At 40.6% G+C, this 22259-nt stretch overlaps 1 protein-coding gene across 7 annotated transcripts in view; it reads right to left on the minus strand.

Moving 5' to 3' along the window:
- Window positions 1-3602: 3602 nt before the first annotated feature.
- Window positions 3603-22259, minus strand: part of nap1l4a (nucleosome assembly protein 1-like 4a) — a 65593-nt gene continuing 46936 nt past the window's right edge. For 5 of the 7 annotated variants that reach the window (XM_021564183.2, XM_021564179.2, XM_021564172.2 and 2 more), the window contains exons 10-14: window positions 16696-16715; window positions 16215-16334; window positions 15989-16024; window positions 15847-15891; window positions 3603-5653 (exon numbers count right to left, since the gene is read on the minus strand). In XM_021564183.2, coding sequence (XP_021419858.1) covers window positions 5615-5653; window positions 15847-15891; window positions 15989-16024; window positions 16215-16334; window positions 16696-16715 — 260 coding nt within the window. In that variant the 3' untranslated portion in view covers window positions 3603-5614. Of the gene's footprint in view, window positions 5684-7469; window positions 7509-15846; window positions 15892-15988; window positions 16025-16214; window positions 16335-16695; window positions 16716-22259 lie in introns of all 7 variants that reach the window. The other 2 variants (XM_021564164.2, XM_036949834.1) reach the window with 2 other exon arrangements.

A 22259-nucleotide genomic window follows, 5' to 3' on the forward strand; every position in this document is an offset into this window, starting at 1 on the left:
TCATACCATAGTTCCGGAAGCGTAGTAATGACATATTTTTTACCTGAAAAAGTCCTAAACTGGCAAATGTCTACCGACTAGACTAGTGCAGCCTCACGTCTATAACAAAAGCAATCACTCACACTGCAATAAGAGAAGGCAAAGATGTCTGTTTTGTCTCTAGAAGCTCCAATCAAAATCCTCAGGCAGATTCTTCATTTCCATCTCCTCGCCTGGTTAGTGACTGGACGTTATTAGTCCCGTAGCTCAGACACAATCAAGCTTCTTGTTCCTGGCCTATCTACCACCAGTCCCCCACACCATGAATAGGGCCTTGTTTACAACCTCAGATGTCAACCCAGAGTAAGAGAATGGGGGTTTCAGCTTGTGCTTGGTTGGCCTTGGAGGATTGAGGGGACGGAATGTAGAAATCCCCACTCATTCTGTCCAGGACAACAACCCTCTTACTCCCCTCCTCCCAACTACCTCTCTTCTGGTTAGCTTAGCCAATTTTAATACTGTACAGCAATGCAGAAGTCTATTGCTCATGGAACTTTTGACGGTAAGAATCAGACAACGATCCAAAATAGAGTGAAACTGGGCGGTATCGGAACTTTACAATAACAAATGCTTGCCCGGATGATATTTTTTCTCCAAACACTTATTGTAAACGGTTACTATTCCATAGCCTACCTCAGCTTTTGTAAAGATAGTGTGTAGCACCAAACACACACACTTATGCAAAATACACAATCTCCACAAACTTTCAGGTGTTTATTGGCAAGGCAATTATCACTTCAAGAATCAGTCCTCACTCTGCAGAAAATCCAGGTTTGGCACTTCACCCATCCATCTTCAGATATTTCTGAGCACTCAAGCCATTATCTCCCAGAATGCATTGGGGGAAGTCTCACAGAGGACCTTTCATGCCTATTATATCAGCCAATCAGAATTAAGAGATTCCTGGCATTCTAGATGCCTAGCTGTTTGCCAGACGCATGGCTAATTCATCTACACTGGATACCAGTCTCTTTCTGCTTTAGTCAACTCCTTTGTCCTCAGCTCTTAGGCCACATCTTGATAGTCTAAAGTGGCTTCCTCTGCTAGTCTTCTTGGGGGTAGCTGAAATCAATATGGAGATTAGCAAGCATGTTCCTTCATATTAATTCAGGTGGAAACACATGGCTGTACTGGCAACCATCCACCATAGACTTCAGCTAGATCTTCTGCTTTCTCCGATCAGTAAAGATGAACAGGCGACTAGGAGGAAACCATTTCATACTATTGAGATGCAACCATAGTTTGGGGGGGTTCAATACTTCCACTACCTTGACAGTCAAGACCGAGACCAGATGTGAGTGCAATTCAAGTCCATGATTGTAATTTTGTCAGTTTGATTTCAAAATGTCCAGTATTTCAGTGTTCATATTTCAGAACAATATGTGGATTCTTTAGACATTCAGAATAGTGAAAACATATTATTTTCAATTATGTTCAGATTAATCTCTTCAAGTTTTGTTGGAAAGGGTTAACACCAAATGTGGGGGAAAAAATATCTAATCAGGAATTTTCTTCGCTGGTCATCTAGCCAGCCATTGGCTGGGCCATCAGAAGCTAGACAAAGACATGGTCACTGCGCAAGTTTTCCCACTGTCTATTTTTTATATTTTTTAAATTTAACTAGGTAAGTTAGTTAAGAACAAATTCTTATTTACAATGATGGCCTACCGGGGCACAGTGGGTTACCAGCCTTGTTCATTGTCAGAACAGCAGATTCTTACCTCCTCAGTCTCAGGGATTAGATCCAGCAACCTTTCGGTTACTGGCCCAATGTTCTAACCACTAAGCTACCTACCGCCCAAAAGACAGTTAATGTAAACTCACCCCATTCTGTACAAATGTGCACAACCGCAACATTCATACAAGCGAGCCTACAAAGAAAACTAACGGGACTGTAGAGACTGTGTTGACTTCAAAATCGGGGGTGTGAACTACGTTTCTATTCAAGCGTTGATTGATATGGTATTGGCTCTATAGTATTAGAGAAAAGTTGAAAAAACAGACCCTCCGTTACATCGTGACGTGTCATGGCATAACGTACAGCTTGCATAAAGCCTGTCTTACAATCTCGCTCCACCCAGGTGTAGCACTTCTCTCATCATTTAAAAACAAGAAACGGACAGTGACGGGGGTAAGGTTGTTTGCATCGTCACTGTAAGCGATCACCATTCTCATAGCCGCTGTTGACTTCTGAAGATCAGTTTAGCACCGCCCTAAAAACACGATTCAAATTTGACACAAACCTTCGAAATATGTATGTAATGACACATTATATAAACTCTTTATAGGGTTTTATTTACATTTTAGAGGCGATAAGGTGATACGTTGGTCAGATCGAGTGGAAAAAAAGCAATTTTCCCACACAACATCTCTCCTCACTATCACGCATTAGTTTCAAGACCCAACGGAGCTCATTGCCTTGTTGAATTATGCATAAACGGGCAGCGTGGGGGTCATGTAATTGATTCTGCTGGAAAAGGTAGAAATTGTGCTTTACAATGGTATTGACATTACAGTTGATCTGGATGGAAGTATTACGTTTTTGGGGCGCTAAAATAGGGTCAATTGTACAGACCAAGGCAATGTACAAAAGTGAGTGAGTTTACGTTAGCTTTTCTTGTCCCTTTTCAAGAATAACTTTCAACAAGTTAAGTTTCAAATAATCATCAGGTGAGTGGAACGGTTTTTATTTTTTTGCAGGGTGCTTGCTGTTAGCCATCTCTTTGAAAAGAACACGTGTGGAAACACTGTTGCATTTAAAGCGGAACTAAAAACATTTTAGCAACATGAAATCTTAATCAAATCTGTTCATATACACCACCAGAAAGATTGACACTTAAAAAAAACATGACAAGCGACCAATTAGATATGGTCATTTTCACAAATTCTTATGTTTGGGAATTACGTATACTAAGGCATTTACAAAAATTCTATAGCAATAGAGTGTGAACAATTAATAGACACTGTAGTAAATAAAACATTGTGATGGTCTAAGTCTACAATGCTTAAAACTCATCAATTTGACTGGGTGGGCCTCTTTCCACCCATATGCACCTGATGCAATCAGAGCATGATGACCATTGCACATCACAAATAGCCTACTAACCAAGACTTCGGACTACTTTTTCCAATACCTGGTTCGGATACCCATTGCTGCCCCAGTTAGCATTTACTTCTTTCCTACCCTACCGGCTACCCATGTCATTCTTCTGTGAGCTGCTCCATGCCAAAATCAGTTGAGAGCTGAACACTCTTGCTGCCTGCAGATGATATTCAGTAGAAACTAGGCTGTGTGTGCAGCACGCATGTGAATATGATTCACATTGAGATTGTGTAGGCTACTTTGTGCATGATTACTCTATTGTACTGCATAATTGATAAGTCCTATACCTCAACCACATTACTTTGGTAAGCATCAATAGGGATTGACAGGTTGCCGTCACAAACCGAAGGCCTACTACAGGTTCGCCACTGCATAAACAGGTCTATAATCTTAGCCTTTATATCTGTTTAAACAAAGGATTATGTGTGTGTGTATATATACACACACACAGCCTGGCAGAGCGGTTTTATTTATTTAATTTTCTAGTACAAATATATCCGACACCGAGACACTTTATATGTGGTCTCGAGACCGGTACTACCAGTAGATTGCTACTTTATTCATCACAGAAGGGACATTTCATAACACCTGCATGTGTAACTCAGAGCTTAATGTAACACTATTCAGTGGTACAAATACTTTAAATTAATGTATATCAGATATTACCCACCCACTGCAATAAACATGGCTGGACACACAAAAACAATTAACAGAAACAGTCTGTCACACAACTTTAATAGAATATTAACTAATTCTGTACAAATTGAAAATAATATTGCGCAAGTAACAAATTGTGAGGAACCAGATAAGGCCATTTCTAGCACAAGGTCCAATTAGGTGGGGAGGATGAAGACATCACCGTGGCTTCAAGAGATCGGTCCTTTCAAAAATGAGGGCTCTACAATCTTTATTAAAAAAGAGGGGATATGTGTGGTAAAGCACTGTAACGATGACCATTGCTACCATGCTGACCACCATACCAACCAGCATCAATGTGCTGATAAGATCAAGTACATGGGCAACCGGTTGTCCCACGTTTGGGGAGACATTCTATAGACAAATAAGCATTCTTAGGAGAGTAATACATGTTTAAATGTCATTGTATGTTAGCAGGAATATGGACAGAACATGTTTGGTGGTGGAGGGGTTGGATTGGGAGCCTTCTGTAACGATGGGCACTGTTTATGATGGCTTCATGAACTGCCACAACACCTCAACCTTCTCTGGCCCAATTCCAAACTTATACACAAACACCCTTATTTCCTTCCCCTAACATATAGCCGAGGACTGGATAGGTATGTTTTATATTCTACTAACGTTAAGCTTTACATTTTACCATCTTGTACTGCTATCCCTTTTCTTGTTTAGTGTGCTGTGACGATTTGTAAATTGCACTTTCAAACCAAATAACCCTGTACACGTATCCGCAGTATGGTAATAACTCCACCTAAAACCTCTAAAAGGCAGGATTGTTAAAACATCAACTATATAATATCTGTTATATTGCTTAAACCTACAAGGTCCTTTCAGATCAGCTAAAAGGGACAAATAAGGAATCAGGAACGATAGGTTTAGGATCATGCCATCGTTTCCAAATGTATTCGAATGGCTGACCATGAGAAGTGTAGCCATATTTAGTTAAGCCCTACGAGTCCGGGCACAGTCAAAGCAGTAGTATGGCAAGAAATTTTCAAAACGCTTAAAACCATTTCACATATTAAAAAATACAATTTGGCAGTATAAACATTTTGTTAGTCTTGCAAAGCCTAGGAAAGAAGGGACAAATGTTTGTTGGGCATTTGCATGCTGAATGAGAATGGGCCTTATCTATTGTGGGTGGGACCTAAAATACTTTCCCATAACGCACCACTTCATACAGCTCCATGAAACCAGAATAAATAGTCCAAGGACATGAACATTAGTAAAGAAAATCAAATTGAGAGTAATACACCGTGTATTAAAAACACCATAAAGAAGAAAAAAAACAAACAAACAAACAAAAAAAAAATTGTCAGCAACCCCAGTGATGTATTAAGTCAAACCTGTTCAGCAGTTTCCTGGTCAATTAACACTTATCTTATTAGCCTTATAAAACCCTGAGTAACTGATTTGTGAAAACTAAAGTTTGGGATCTAAAAAAAAAAAAACAACGTTTTAAATTGGAATATTATGAGGTTCTCGGCAGTAGTCACCTACTTGTGAAGTAGACTAACTCTACGTTGCCGTGGTGAATTGTTTAAAGTCCAGGTCACTTCTTAATTGGTTATGAATGAAGCTAAAACAGAGGGCGGGGGACAGGACAGCAGAAAAATGGGCATGCATGTATTAAAAACACTGTTTGGTTGTGTTCTATTGCGTTTGTATGAGAGTTCATAAGGGGCGGAGCCAACAGGGGCAGGAAGACCTGCTGATTGGATGAGGACTGATTTGATGGACAGCAGCACCTCGGCCAATCTCCCCTGGTCACCACGGTTACTGCTGTTTGCACTCGGCAGGCTGGGGCTCTTCTTTCTGAGGGGAGGAAGGAGAGAGAGATGAGAGCTGAGGGGAAGGGTTGAGGGACGAAGACGGCAGAGGGGCGGGTGAGGTTGAAGGAAACAGGCAGAGATAGTCAGCTAATTGAACTAGTGTCAAAAGAACGGATCAAGCCAAGAGGAGAAAAAGTTACGAAAGAGAGTGAGGAGACGAGTGAGAAGGGTGACTAGGGGAGAATCTCAATTGGACTGGAATAAGTTTTTGACCAAGTAATGAGAAGAGAGTTAGCCTTTAGTGAGACACCGGGTACTACTTAAGAATAAAGGATAGAGCGGTACAACTAAGAAAAATAAACATATTGGAAAGATTGAGTGAAAGAAACAGGGTTCTGACTGGGTTGTGAAGAGACGGGAGTTAACCCTCTAGAGTATACCCCCTTATTTTAGGCACTAAACTATTATATATTTTACACACGTACACATTGAACAAAAATATAAATGCAAAATTTTACAGAGTTACGGTTCATAAGGAAATCAGGCAATTTAAATAAATAAAAGAAGCTCTAATCTATGGATTTCACATGACTGGGCAGGGGAGGAGCCACTGGTGGGCCTGGGAGGTCGTAGGGCCACCCACTGATAGCCAGGCCCAGCCAATTAGAATGAGTTTATCCCCACAAAAAGTATTTATTACAGACAAACACTCAGTTTAGTCAGCTGTCCGAGTGGCTGGTCTCAGACGATCCCGCAGGTGAAGAAGCCCGGATGTGGAGGTCCTGCGCTGGCGTGGTTACATGTGGTCTGCGGTTGTGAGGCCAGTTGGCTGTACTGCCAAATTTTCTAAAACGACATTGGAAGCGGCTTATGGTAGAGTAATGAACATTCATTTCTCTGGCAACAGCGCTGGTGGACATTCCTGCAGTCAGCATGCTAGGTGCACGCTCCCACAATTTGAGACGTCTGTGGCATTGTGTCGTGTGACAAAACTGCACATTTTTAGAGTGGCCTGTTACTATCCCAGGCACAAGGGGCACCCGTGTAATGATCATGCTGTCTTAATCAGATAGTTGATATGCCACACGTCAGGTAGATGGATTATCTTGGCAAAGGAGACACGCTCACTAACAGGGATGTAAACACATTTGTGCACAAAATATTTGAGAAATAAGCTTTTGTGTGTATGAAAAATGTCAGATCTTTAAATTCAGCTTATGAAACATGGGACCAACACTTCACATGTTGCATTTATATTTTTGTTCAGTATACTTCCGATAAATTTTTTCAAACTGGTGCCAGGCTCTCTTCAGACTAGTCTTGAGGCTCACATCTTCGCAGAGGGGTCACAGTGTGTAGCCCAAAAGGTTCAGATGCTACAGACAGAAGTTGGCAGATCGGATGTGCCGTAAGACCTGCAACGCTTGTGGGGATCGTAGAGCAAAATGGGGAAGACCATTGTGTTCACCATCTTTCCATAGAGCGGTCATAATAGTTTGTGGGGTAAACCTTTTGGACGCTACAGATGTTTTCATGGGAAGAAGGATTTTCGGGATGTCTCATGGCTTGACAAACAGATGCAGAAGGGTGACGTGGATTGAGATGCAACAACAAAAAACATCTCCATCTTAAACAGATTTTTGATTGGGATTGTTTTATTACGCTAATTACATTTCCACGGGGCAGCGGGCATCGACTCTAGGGGGTTAAGCTTGACAACAGAATGAAGGATGGAGTGATGGATAAAGAAATGTCTGGATAGAGAAAAGGAGAAAGGTGTAGATGGAGAGAATGAGAGAAGTGAGCAAAGACAAAAATACAAAGTACAGAATGCAGTGTCATTTTAATTTCTCCCTTACCTAGAAATGCATGGGGTGAGAATGAATGATTGCTTATGCCTGTAATGGGAAGTACATGGGGAGGGGAGAGACAATAACAATAGTCAGGAACAAAACCATAGGGTTATTCAGATAGAAACGCAATATACTGACAGGGAGTGATGATGTCGGATCTACATTATGCTGTATTATATTCTGTAAGGCCATACACGTTTAATTTACTGTATAACAGAGACCCCGCTTCACATAAAAGTAAAAAAGCCAAATCAAATGTTTCACTTCGTCAATGTAGTATTTGGGGTTTGGTTTAATCGCAGTGAATCGTATCATACATTTAAAAAATCATTTGTAACTCATGAACAGTAAAACATTTTGTTTTGCTGTAACCTTTCTGTGTTGCTGCAAAAATGTATTTTGTAATATGATTTAAACATTCAATTGATTGTACATTGCAACTCAATAGATGCTAATAGTCAGCCTGAAATAAACTCTCCTAGATATATACTGCCGTTCAAAAGTTGAGTCCCTTAGAAATGTCCTTGTTTTTGAAAGAAAAGCACATTTGTCCATTAAGATCACATCAACTTGATCAGAAATAGTGTTAACTTGTTAATGTTGTAAATTACCATTGTAGCTGGAAACAGCTGATTTTATATGGAATATCTTTATAGGCATACAAAGGCCCATTATCAGCAACCATCACTCTTGTGTTCCAATGGCACGTTGCGTTCGCTAATCCTTTTAAAAGGCTAATTGATCATTAGAAAACACTTTTGCAATTATGTGGTTTCTCATGGTCTGAGTCATTTAAGTGTCTTTTGGCAAACTTCAAGCAGGCTGTCATTTGCCTTTTACTGAGGAGTGGGTTATGTCAGGCCACTTTACCATAAAGGCCTGGTTGGTGGAGTGCTGCAAAGATGGTTGTCCTTCTGGAAGGTTCTCTCATCTCCACAGAGAAACTCTGTCTGAGCGACCATGTTCTTGGTCACCTCCCTGACCAAGGCCCTTCTCCCCTGATTGCTCAGTTTGGCCGGGCAGCCAGCTCTACGAAGACTCTTGGTGGTTCCAAACCTCTTCCATTTAAGCATGGAGACCACTGGGTTCTTGGGGACTTTCAATGCTGCAGACCCTGGTACCCTTCCCCAGATCTGCCTCGACACAAACCTGTCTCGGCGCGCTACAGACAATTCCTTTAACCTCCTGGCTAATTTTTTTGCTGTGACATGCACTGTCAACTGTGGGACATTTTATAGACAGGTGTTTGCCCTTCCAAATCATGTCCAATCAATTGAATTTGTGCATAGGCAATACGGTAAGCTATCAGACAGACAAAGGTGTGTGTAACGTCATCGCTCTGAAAATAGACGCTTAGTTTGTTACATTTGATTTTATTTGCCAAGATGTTCCTAATTGGACAAGCTAAACGTGCACAATTTGCCAAATGGATAGCCTAGGCCAGGGGTTGAAACCTTTTCATGTGAAGGATCCCCAAATATGATGAACTCCTGGTCGAGGACTCCCTACAAAAAAAAGTGAGAAAGCGGCACAACTCATCCTGGGCTTAAGGCACAACACTGCACATCACAAGAACAGTTTCAAAATAATAAATAAGTAATATTTGGCCTCATTTGTTGTGAGACGATAGGCTTGCCATTTTTGCATGTTTCAATTAAGTGCTTAATGAAAAATATCCGTTCCTTTTTGGCTACAGATGCATTTTGTTGGTCCGACATTTTACCATTTGGAACGAATTTAACTTGTTAACCGGTTAATGGTGGTCGGTTAAATTGGACGAAATGTGAAACTATTATTCTTTTGCCTGACTCATCCTGAATTTACACTGAACAAAAACGCAACATGTAAAGTGTTGGTCCCATGTTTCATGAACTGAAATAAAATGCCAGAAATGTTGAATATGCACAAATAATATTTCTCAACACAGAAATGCACACTTCCCTATTAGTGAGCATTTCTCCTTTGCCAAGATAATTCAGCCACCTGACAGGTGTGGCATATAAAGAAATGATTAAACAGCATGATCATTACAGTCTGTAATAAAGCCATTCTGTGGGGAAAGACTCATTCTGATTGGGTTGGCCTGGCTCCCTATAACCTCCCATGCATACCCACCCCCTGCCGAGTCATGCGAAATCCATAGATTAGGGCCTAATGAATTTATTTAAATTGACTGACTTCCTTATAGGAACTAATCAGTAAATCTTAGAAATTGTTGGATGTCACATTTATATTTTTGTTCAGTATACGTCCATTAATTTCTTCAACTTGTACACAAACATTAAAAAAAATACAAGTAAAAAATATTTGCTTAAAGTTACACATTTTGACAGAGTTAATGAACTGTCCATTGAACAGCACAGCAATTGATAAAACAGGACCATGTTTGAAACAAGTGTTTCTAAGCTAGGGCTGGGTGGTGTTCCGTATTTTATGATATACCGGTATTGATGCACGGACCGGTTTGGGTTTTTACTTTACCTTCTATAACGGTATTTGAATGTTTGGTTTGTTTAATGCGATACGACGTGTGTAATGTGGACTTTTATAGTTTACTTCGCTACTTAAGTCATCTCTCTCCGTGCCACTTTCCACAGACCTAGCCCCGCCCCGTCACTCAAGGAATACCCTCACTTTGCTTCTTAATATAAATCCACTAGCGTTCTATAATTACACCATTAGCTGGTGTTCCTTACATCTTCAAACAGCTAGTTTGTCTTTTCTTAGCAAGTTGGGCCTAAATCTTGTTAGCCGCTAATGCTAATCGCCAGCTAGCAAATAAATGTACTGAGTCAGAGCAAAAGTAATTAGCAAAACAGCCTGATAATACCAGTGATGGTGTAGACCTAAACCGGTATGTTTGTGCAACAGTATCTTCTAATTCAAAGAGGAATACGCAAAGCATGAATATGTAAGCTACAAGAAGTAGCTAAGAGAAAACATGCAATGTAGCCAAAGATTATTGGGTCCCCTAGGAAACACTTAACAATCTTGGTTTCTACCAACTGTATTCAAAGTGCCCACTATTATTATACTCTAACTATAGAATAATCATATTTCCATGATGCCAACAGTTCATCCAAATGTTCACCCAAAAGTCAAATCGCAATTGCAACACTTGGTTAAAATATGGCCTAAAAGTGTAGAAATTATCTCAAATGAGTGCAGGAAATGCAGAAATGTATGAAAGTGCTGAAAATGATTTTGGGTTGAATTTAACAGTTTAAAACAATCAGAATGGATGCGTTGCCACCCTAGGGTCACGCACTACTCATAAAGCAAATGTAGCACGTTTACTATTCTGAGCTTGTCAATATTACACCAGGTAAGCAGTTACAGAAATCAGGAATGCAAACAGGCTCCATCTGAGCTATTGGGTCCAACACACCTGTTATATTAGGCACCTAAAACAGATATTATGATAATTTTTTTCAATGACATGTTTTGCTAAAATAAGGTTTATCTCCATTAGCATACTGGTTATTGTCAGGAATTTCAGATGACTAACATGCCAAAAGAAAACGGCCTGTTACTCAGGCCCAGAAGCTAGGATATGCATATACTTGGTTTTCTAGCATTGGCTAGAAAACACTGACGTTTCTAAAACTGTTAAAATAATGTTTGTGAGTATAACAGAACTGATATGGCAGGCGAAAACCGAGGAAAATCCATTCGTAAATATTTATTTGAGGTCACAGGCCATTTCAATGCTTGCCTATGGGATATACAAATAGGTAAGACCCGGATTGCAGTTCCTATGGCTTCCACTACATGTCAACAGTCTTAGAAAGGGTTTCAGGCTTGTTTTTTGAAAAATGAGCAAGTAGTGGGGAAAACTCCAAGGTGTATTTCATTACAAATGTAGTCTTGTTGGCACGTGAATGAGGTGCACGCTCTTCGTTATTTATCTTCCCTATATATTTAGATATTAGAATACCTGAGGATTAATTAGAAACATTGTTTAACTTGTTTGGATGAACTTTACTGGTAACTTTTTGGATTCGTTTGTATGCATGTTGAACGAGTGGATTACTGAAACAACCGAGCCACCTAAATGAACATTTTTGGGATATAAAGAAGGACTTTATAGAACAAACCAACCATTCATTGTGTAGCTGGGACCATTGGGATTGCAAACAGAGGAAGATCTTCAAAAGATAAGTGATTAATTTAAATCACTATTTGTGATGCCTGTGCTGGTTGAAAAAGTATTTGTGTGGGGCGCTGTCCTCAGATTATCGCTTGGTATGCTTTTGCCGTAAAGATTTTGAAATCTGACAAGGCGGTTGGAATAACAAAAGGTTAAGCTATTAAACGATATAAGACACTTGTAATTTCATGAATGTTTAATATTATGATTTTTGAATTTTGCGCTCTGCAATTTCACCGGATGTTGTCGTAAGTGTCCCACTAGCCTTTCATGCACCAAAAGAGGTTAAGTAAATACAGGCATGCACCACATTACTACAAAACAAAACAGCTCAATCAAGCCTGATGGTCTTGTAAGTATAAAACCAAAGCTTGCAATTCATTAAATAAAAACATGAAAAGGTAGCGCAATGGAATGTCACTGTGGTGTGAAGAATACAATACTTTACCCTGTATGTGGTACAAATCACATTATCGTGGAAGCACCTCTAAGAGTATGAATTAGGCTGTTTGAGAAGGTTTGAATCCTAAACAACCTGCCTACACATAGTTTGAAGTACAATACCAACATAGCTACTGTAGTAGGTCAAAGCTGTGTGCTGGAAAACCTTGGTAGATCATGGGTGGAAAAGGCATTGTTGTTCCTTTTTCGGCTTCAAAGACTCACTTCAAATGTCGTTTTTGGTTTTTAATCCATGTTTTTTACACCGGAAGGTGATGCACAACATAATTAATCAATAAGGCCTGAGTGGGTGTGGTATATGACCAATTTACCACAGCTACAGGCTGTTCAATGTAAGGCAAAGTGCCTGGATACAGCCCGTAACCGTTTACCGGTATATTGGCCATATACCACAAAACCGAGGTGCCTTATTGCTATTATTAACTGATTACCAACGTAATTAGAACAGTAAAAAGTAAAATGTTGTCAAACCCATACCACGGCATCCAGCATTCAGGGCTTGAACCGCAGTTTATACAGCATAACACATGCTCTCCTTGTGAACCCTCACAATATTATGTGTTTTATTGAATTTATTGATAAGATCTCAGCTCATAATCCTAATGATCAAAAGCAAATTGCCAAAACGAGGTGTGACCGTGACTATATCATAGTCATCCACCTCGGTAGAAATGACTTGGGGGAAACAAAGGGGACAGCCGTCATGACTCAGATGCGAGCTGATTTGTAGATAGTCATCTGAATGTTGGATGTTTCAGTGGGAGGAGGACATTAACAAGTGCATAAAGACGGCCCGGGGCCCTGTCAACTAGCTGGTGTTGGCATTTCTCAGTGACAGGCGCTTGCCCACAATCCGCCACTACTAGGGCTGTGGCAGTCACAAAATTGTGTCAGCTGGTGATTGTCACGCAATAATTGTCGGTCTCACGGTAATTGATCGTTAATTAACAAACACATTTAGCATCTCCTGCCTTCCACATTTAGCCTACAAGCCACTGATGCAGACTTTTGGAACATCTACATTTTAAAAAGTCTAATAAATCCATGTAATACACCATCACAATAAATCCATTATGTATTTTAGACAGGACTAAAGAAACATGATATGAAGAAAATGTATATTTCAGAAGAACAGAATAGCATACTCTGAGTTGTCCTTATGTTAGGTCCTGATCTGGCCATGCCAAATGGCTGTGGGCTACACTACTTCATTTAGCAGACAGGATTTCTTTAGAATTCCATGGCATTATTTTATAGTATGAAGAATACAATTGAACAAAGCTGAATAAAATAGGATATTTTCACCAAACGATTTGAGGGAGTGCACATGCAGCTATTCTGTGTTGAGCAGTTAAAGAAATAGGTACATGTGCTTAGAGTGATTCACATAACTTTAGTTGTTTTACAAACATTGGGCTACATGTTGTGATTTTTAATACATTGTAAGGCTGTATGATGCGACTAATAATTTTTAAAAAAGTCACTTGAAAAGGTATGAGTTCTGCTTTGTTTTTTGCACAGGTGGTCACTCATTCAATTTGACAAGCACTTAATAATGCCTAGAATTTCACAGTGGCATCCCCTTTGTGTGGCTGTAATACATCCTAAAAAAAAATCCATGCATTTTGCGGCTAGTGCACCCTTCTTGAGTGCTGCGTGATCCATCGCGTGATCGGCTCTCCCACAGAACTACAAATGAAGACAGACATCGGGGACACAACTGCGCGCGTCCTTATCCAATTCCGAGGTGCATATTGAAGATGATGGAAGAACTGTCCACATTTACTTTGTCAGCCAACAATACGAGTAGGCCTAACGAACAGCAAAAGCACTAGCCTATGTCAACCTACTATCCCCCATAGTTCAAAAGTTGACCTATTTTATTCTGATTTATTCCAATAGATCCCAAATGAATACAACCACTAGCATCAAAAAACCTGCTTTAAGCAATGAGCCTGACGCAACAATGAGGACATTGAGTTTAAAATGTTGATAAACTATTAGGCTATTTCTTCACATAGGAGCAGCAATGCGCACATGGCAGTAGGATAAGCGCTAATGTCCACTTCCAATTATGGATGTAATGCTTTTACTATAAAATTTAAAAAAATACCTTCCCTAAACTTGAAACTCACGCATAGCATGAGTGGAGTTAAGATTAATGTGCTTCATTTTAAAAGAAGTCCTTTGGCCACTTTAGTTGTGATACAAACCTTATTGAAACATATAGGCCTATGGGCTAGGCTACATGAGGTGTGACGATATGATTCGGCATTGTTTCTTATGCTGGGCATCACTCACAAGTGATAGGTTAATATTGTCACCCATCACACTATTCTTGATGTAATCTTGTCTTTACATATACTAAATAATAAAGGGGCAAGGGGGATACCTAGTCAGTTATACAACTGAATGCTTTCAACTGAAATGTGTCTTCCGCATTTAACCCAACCCCTCTGATTCAGAAAGGTGTGGGGGGCTGCCATAATCGACATCCTTGTCTTCGGCGCCTGGGGAACAGCGTGTTAACTGCCTTGCTCAAGGGCAGAACGACAGATTTTTTACTTTGTCAGCTCGGGATTCGATCCAGCAATTTTGTATAAGCACGCTAACATTAGCTAGTTTGCTACATCGCCAATCAACATATGTTTGCATTTATAGATTAACCTCAGCTTGAATACCACCATATAGCTAGCTATATACAGTAGCTAGGTTTGTTTGCATACATTTATGACTGGCAGCATAGTGCAAGTAGCTGTGTGGTTGCTGAACAAGCGATCCCAAACTTAATTGCTAATTAAAAATTCTGATGTGTTCTGTCGCAGCCGGCCACGACCGGGAGGTCCATGGAGAGAAGCACAATTGGCCCAGCGTCGTCCGGGTTAGGGAGGGTTTGGCCGGCAGGGATATCCTTGTCTCATCGCGCACTAGCGACTTCTGTGGCGGACCGGGCACAGTGCACGCTGACCAGGTCGCCAGGTGTACAGCGTTTCCTCCGACACATTGGTGCGGCTGGCTTCCGGGTTGGATGTGTGTTGTGTCAAGAAGCAGTGCGGCTAGGTTGGGTTGGCTCTCGACCTTCGCCTCTCCCGAGTCTGTACGGGAGTTGCAGCGATGAGACAAGACTAACTACTCCAATTGGATACCACGATATTGAAAAAAAAAAAAAAAAAGTACATTTTTTCCTTCAAATTCTGATATGTGGTACTCAGTAACAGACAGACGGCTCATGACCAGAGTGTGTGGTGCACCTACAATCAATTGATGAGCGAATATTCGAGATTGGTGTCATATTGGCTTATATTTGGTAGGGATTTTTGAATTTAACACCGAGTTTCAACTAAGGCCTATAACAGAAGTGACAATAATATACTTTGATTATAGCATAGTAAAATTATAAAAATAAATGTTAGATCTAGCCTACTTGTAAATGTTCAAAATACTCATAAGCTGCCGATGAACTACAATTGGGATAATTTTCTTAAAATCAATTGAACTGAAAATTACAACATTTAAAAAAAAAATATTAAAATAAACTGAGACATGATTAAATGCAATAAAAACAATGAATGGTGCTATAAAAATTTAAGTGACCTGTAATTAACACATTAAGTTTTACAGTCCTCGTTATAACAATGTTTTGTGAAGGGAAATATGATAAGCAGTTGGGGCTAGGAGGCTACTTCCTTTGACACACATGCACCTGGGTGAGGAGAACCAGAACACACTCAAAAGAAGCATGTCCACTAGCAGCACTGCCTAAATACTGACCTTAGGATCAAAGTCTCCCTCGTCATCATCATCACCATCCTGCTCCTAAATCACAAGAGTAAATAATGACAATTATGCTTAGTATGTTCCAGTTCACAAACATTTAACAAATAAAGATATTCATATCCAATCCTCTCCTTACCTCTTCATCTCCCTCCTCCAACTCTTCCTCCTCAAACTGCACAGACAAGAGGACAACAGCGTTACACATTCTGTTACAGCTCCCGATTGCAAATACAGACCAAATACAAAGTTGTGGAAATGGAAAACTCTTAATCAAATGTACTTATGACAGACTCAATAGTTTTGCTCATGTTATAACATGCAGTTGCTGTATGCCTATATGTATGTGTGTCTTTGACACGTACACTTTCGTCGTCCTCCAGTGCCTCTCCAGTGAAGTAGAGCACAGCTCGGGGGACTATCCTCTCACGGAAAAAATGGCCAATCTCAAAGTCTGTGGCTAAGGTGAACTCGGCGTCCTCGTCCTGCGGAGACAGTTGTTTTTTTTAGGCCACTTTCCTAGACACAGCCCAGACCAGGGCCAGAATTCAGAAAACTACTCAGAGTAGAAGTGCTGATCTAGGATCCATTTCCGCTTTTACATGAATTAATGGAAAGGGGAACCTGATTCTAGATCAGCAATCCTACTCCGAGATGTTTTGTAAATACAGGCCCTGCACAAAGTGCCTTGTGAATGGGAAATCATTGAAATCACTTTTTTAGTCCAGGATTAGGCTTCTGTCCAAGTAACTGACCATCTAACAATATTTCCATTAACGGTAGAAACTGATAAAAGTAATATAAATTGTGAATTTGGGTCTGAAATGCAGATCATATTTTACTCACCGGCTCTCCATCAGGTGACACTGTAAGAGAAAGGAAATTATTACCTTTGATTATTGCACTTTGATTTAGAAAGTTCACATTTCGCAAACAATCGTTTCGTTTCACAAAGCCAATCCTGAAAAGGGCAGCCCGACATAGATCAATCACTCAACAACGATCAAATTACATTCACACTGCTGATAACTTCTATACTACACCTCCATGAAATGAGTGACATCACCCAGGTGCTCTTTGATCTCGATTTTTCTCAGTCACTCCCTGGTAAGCGACAGAGCACCACCCTCACTGACAAAACATTGATGAGTTTTCAAAGGAAGGCGGAAATGTCAATGCTTTCTTTATCTTGAGTTGAGAAATCACTCCATCGCCAACAATGGCAATGAGTGACTCAACATCAATGTCATACGTTTTAAAATAAATACTTAGGAGTATTCGGGTGGTTGCACCAACATGGATTAATGCTTAAACTAGGTTAAATCAAGGTTTATATAGATGTTTAACTAATCCTAGTTAAATTAAATCCTTCCTGTAATCTAAGTTTAGTTTTCACTTTAAGCCTGTTGCTCAATTAATAAAAATAAATGGTGATTAATTCTAAAAACTGCCACTTCAGACGGTTTAACTGATCAAATGGCAGCATATCCTACTGTGGAGAGACCAAAACGAGTTCCTCAGAATAATTTGCGACAGGTTGAATCCTGTTGAGTTTTATGATAATTAACTCATGATTAGTAGGCTATTTACATGCCCATTTTGTACAACAATTGAATTGGGGCTTATGATATGATTTGAATAATGATGTTACGCAACTTGCTGTAACGGGCCTGATAACAGTAACATTGTAGTGAAGTAGCATTAACTTCTTATGGCTGGGGGGGTGGTAATTGAGTAGCTTGGGTGAATAAGATGCCCAGAGTAAACTGCATGCTACTCAGGCCCAGAAACTAAGATATGCATATTATTAGTAGATTTGGATAGAAAACACTCTGAAGTTTCTAAAACTGTTTGAATGATGTCTGAGTATAACAGAACAAAATCCAAACAGGAAGTGGGAAATCTGAGGTTTGTAGTTTTTCAACTCTTTGCATATCCAAGATACAATGTAAATTCGGTCTGATTGCACTTCCTAAGGCTTCCACTAGATGTCAGTCTTTAGAACTTTGTTTGAGGCTTCTACTGTGAAGGAGAGAATGAGAGCTGTTTCAACCAGAGGTCTGGCAGAGTGCCATGAGCTCAGTCTCGCGTGTGCCTGTGAGAGTTAGCTGCGTCCAGTTGAAACATTATTAAAGATTTATGTTAAAAACATCCTAAAGATTGATTCTATACATCGTTTGACATGTTTCTTCGAACTGTAACGGAACTTCTTGACTTTGTCTGGACCTAGTGCTCGCACCTCATGAATTTGGATTTGTGATCTAAACGAGCGAACAAAAAGGAGGTATTTGGACATAAATTGACTTTATCGAACAAAACAAACTGGGACTGGGATTCCTGGGAGTGCATTCTGATGAAGATAAGGTAAGTGAATATTTATAATGCTATTTCTGACTTCTGTATTGCTTGTTTTTGTGTCTGAGCGCTGCACTCAGATTATTGCATGGTGTGCTTTTTCCGTAAAGCTTTTTTGAAATCTGACACAGCGGTTGCATTAAGGAGAAGTGGATCTATAATTCCATGCATAACACTTATCTTTTATCAATGTTCATTATGAGAATTTCTGTAAATTGACGTGGCTCTCTGCAAAATCACCGGATGTTTTGGAAGCAAAACATTACTGAACATAACACGCCAATGTAAACTGAGATTTTTGGATATAAATATGAACTTAATCGAACAAAAAACATACATGTATTGTGTATCATGAAGTCCTATGAGTGTCATCTGATGGAGAGCAAAGGTTAGTGATTCATTTTCTCTCTATTTCTGCTTTTTGTGACTCCTCTCGGCTGTGTTTTTCTGTAACTATGCCGACCTAACAAACGTTTGGTGTGCTTTCGTCGTAAGGCCTTTTTGAAATCGGACACTGTGGTGGGCTTAACAAGTTTCTTTACCATGGTGTAAAATACTTGTTTGAGGAATTTTAATTATGAGATTTCTTTAAATTTGGCGCCCTGCACTTTCACTGGCTGTTGTCATATCGATCCCGTTAGCAGGATTTCAGCCATAAGAAGTTATCGTTAGTTTTAAAGTGCATTATAGGCATGGATATTTACCCGTTATTTATGCTTACTAAATATTGGTGGGTCAAGTTTTCCATTGTCATCATAGGGGGTTATGGAGAGGGGCAAACTGCTGGTGAATTATCTCGCACATCTTCTGGGTGATAGGATCAATTCCCTTGGATGGAGGCCCCCCCCCCCCCTCCGACTCCGGTCTGAAATAGCCCGTGCCTCTCCTCTACCGCATCCTTTTTGTCTTAAGTTTTTTCCAGCACGCTTTCATCCGAGTCGGGTCCCTCTTCTCTTTAAGCCGTGTTGATCCATTACATTTGTTGCATAAAATGGCCCAGGTGTCTTCCTTTTTGACAGCCATGTTGTCTGTCTTTTTATCCTCTAGTACATTACTAAATTCCTCCATCAGCTACGACAAGTTTTTTCCCCATAAGCCAACCAATGAGAATCTTTCACAATGGAGTTAGTAGTTCTAACGTTACATTGTTATTATTTTATCAAGGAACAGCAACTTTGTGGCCTGATTTGTCAAGTAGGCTAGCTACTTTTCAACTCATGAAATACCTCATATTGGTGTAACATGTCACTAATCAGTTTAAAACCATTAATCAGAGATTTACTGGTCCAGATTTAAAATTAAGTGGTGCAACACATCTGATTAATTAAACCTAGATTTCAAAACCTAGATTAGCTCTAACCCTAGATGAATTTAAACCATGTTGGTGCGACCCACCCTTCATCCAATAATCTTGATCTCAATCTACACTGAACAAAATATAAATGCAACGTGTTGGCCCCACGTTTCATAAAAGATCCCAGAAATATTGCGTAGGCACAGAAAGCTTTTTTCTCTAAAATGTTGTGCACAAATGTTTACATCCCTGTTAATGAGAATTTCTCCTTCAAAATAATCCATCCACCAGACAGGTGTGGCATATCAAGAAGCTGATTAAACGGCATGATCATTACAGGTGCACCTTGTGCTGGGGACAAAAAGCCCAGTCTAAAATGTCCAGTTGTCAACACACAATGTCAGAGATGTCTCAAGTTGAGGGAGCTTGCAATTGGATGTTCACTAAGATTGTCCACCAAAGCCAACATAATTTAAGAGAATTTGGCCTAACAACTGCAGACGTATGGTGTCATGTGGGCGATGATTTGCTGATGTCAATGTTGAGAACAGAGTGCCCCATGGTGGCGATGGGGTTATGGTACGGCAGGCATAAGCTATGGACAATGAACACAATTACAAAATTGACGGCAATTTGAATGCACAGAAATACTGTGACGTTATCCTGAGGCCTATTTCTTATAATGTATCTGTGACTAACAGATGCATATCTGTATTCCCAGTCATGTGAAATCCATAGATTAGGGCCTACTGAATTTTTTTCTTCACATTGACCCGATTTCCTGATATGGATTGTAACAAAGTAAATTCTTTGAAATGGTTACATGTTGCTTTTATATTTTAGTTTAGTATAATTAATTATTCTAAGAATACTGTACGTTGCAAAATCACAATTGGTCACCAACGTTCATGTGGGCAATGCCATACATCCACAGGCCACACCCATGGAAAACAACCCAAGAATGTCACAACACCAGTATTCATAAACTGAAAAAAATATCAAATGAATAATGCAACAATTTTACTAAGTTACAGCTAATAAGGAAAATCGGTCAATTGAAATAAATTAGGCCATAATCTATGGATTTCACATGACTGGCAATACAGATCTGCAGAGATACCTTTAAAAAATAAAAAGTGGGAGTATGGATCAGAAAACCAGTCAGTATCTGGTGTGACCATGCACCTCATGCAGCGCAACATCTCCTTCAACTCTATGCGATCAGGCTGTTGACTGTGTCCTGTTGTCCCAATCCTCTTCAATGGCTGTGAGAAGTTGATGGATATGAGTGAACTGGAACACGCTGTCGTACACGTCGATCCAGAGCATCCCAAACATGCTCAATGGGTGACATGTCTGTTGAGTATGCAGGCCATGGAAGAACTGGGACATTTTCAGCCTCCACGAATTGTGTACAGATCCTTGCGACATGGGGCCGTGCATTATCACGCTGAAACATGAGGTGATGGCCGCTGATGAATAGCACAACAATGAGCCTCAGGATCTCCTTACGGTAGCTCTGTGCATTCAAATTGACATGGTCCGCTTCCAAAACCTGCGGGCTCTCCTTCACTGCAGCCGACATGAGCAAAACATTTAAATGTGTCAACCCTCGCAAGGCTGCAGGCCCAGACCTCATTTCCAGCCGCGTCCTCAGAGCATGCTCAGACCAGAAGGCTGGTGTGTTTACGGACATATTCAATCAATCCTTAACCCAGTCTGCTGTCCCCACATGCTTCAAGAGGGCCACCATTGTTCCTGTTCCCAAGAAAGCTAAGGTAACTGAGCTAAATGACTACCGCCCCGTAGCACTCACTTCCGTCATCATGAAGTGCATTAAGAGACTAGTCAAGGACCATATCACCTCCACCCTACCTGACACCCTAGACCCAGTCCAATTTGCTTAACACCCCAATAGGTTCACAGAAGACGCAATCGCATCACACTGCCCTAACCCATCTGGACAAGAGGAATACCTATGTGAGAATGCTGTTCATCAACTACAGCTCAGCATTTAACACCATAGTACCCTCCAAACTCGTCATCAAGCTCGAGACCCTGGGTCTCGACCTCGCCCTGTGCAACTGGGTCCTGGACTTCCTGATGGGCAGCCCCCAGGTGGTGAGGGTAGGTAACATCTCCACCCCGCTGATCCTCAACACTGGGGACACACAAGGGTGCGTTCCACTTTAAATCACCCACGACTGCATGGCCATGCACGCCTCCAACTCAATGATCAAGTTTGCAGATGACACTACATTGGTAGGCTTGATTACCAACAACGACAAGACGGCCTAGAGGGAGGAGTTGAGGGCCCTCGGAGTGTGTGTCAGAAAAATAACCTCACACTCAAAACAAAGGAGATGATTGTGGACTTCAGGAAACAGCAGAGGGAGCACCCTCCTATCCACATCGACGGGACAGTAGTGGAGAGGGTAGTAAGTTAAGTTCCTCGGCGTACACATCACAGACAAACTGAAATGGTCCAACCACACAGACAGCGTGGTGAAGGCGGCGCAGAAACTCAGCTTGTCACCAAAAGCACTCAAACTTTTGCAGATGCACAATCGAGAGTATCCTGTCGGGCTGTATCACCACCTGGTACGGCAACTGCTCCGCCCATAACCATAAGGCTCTCCAGAGGGTAGTGAGGTCTGCACAACGCATCACCGGGGGCTAACTACCTGCCCTCTAGGACACCTACAGCACCCTATGTCACAGGAAGGCCATAAAGATCATCAAGGACATCAACCACCCGAGC

This window comes from Oncorhynchus mykiss, chromosome 2 (genome assembly GCF_013265735.2).
Source record: "Oncorhynchus mykiss isolate Arlee chromosome 2, USDA_OmykA_1.1, whole genome shotgun sequence".
In the NCBI taxonomy this organism is placed as follows: Eukaryota; Metazoa; Chordata; class Actinopteri; order Salmoniformes; family Salmonidae; genus Oncorhynchus; species Oncorhynchus mykiss.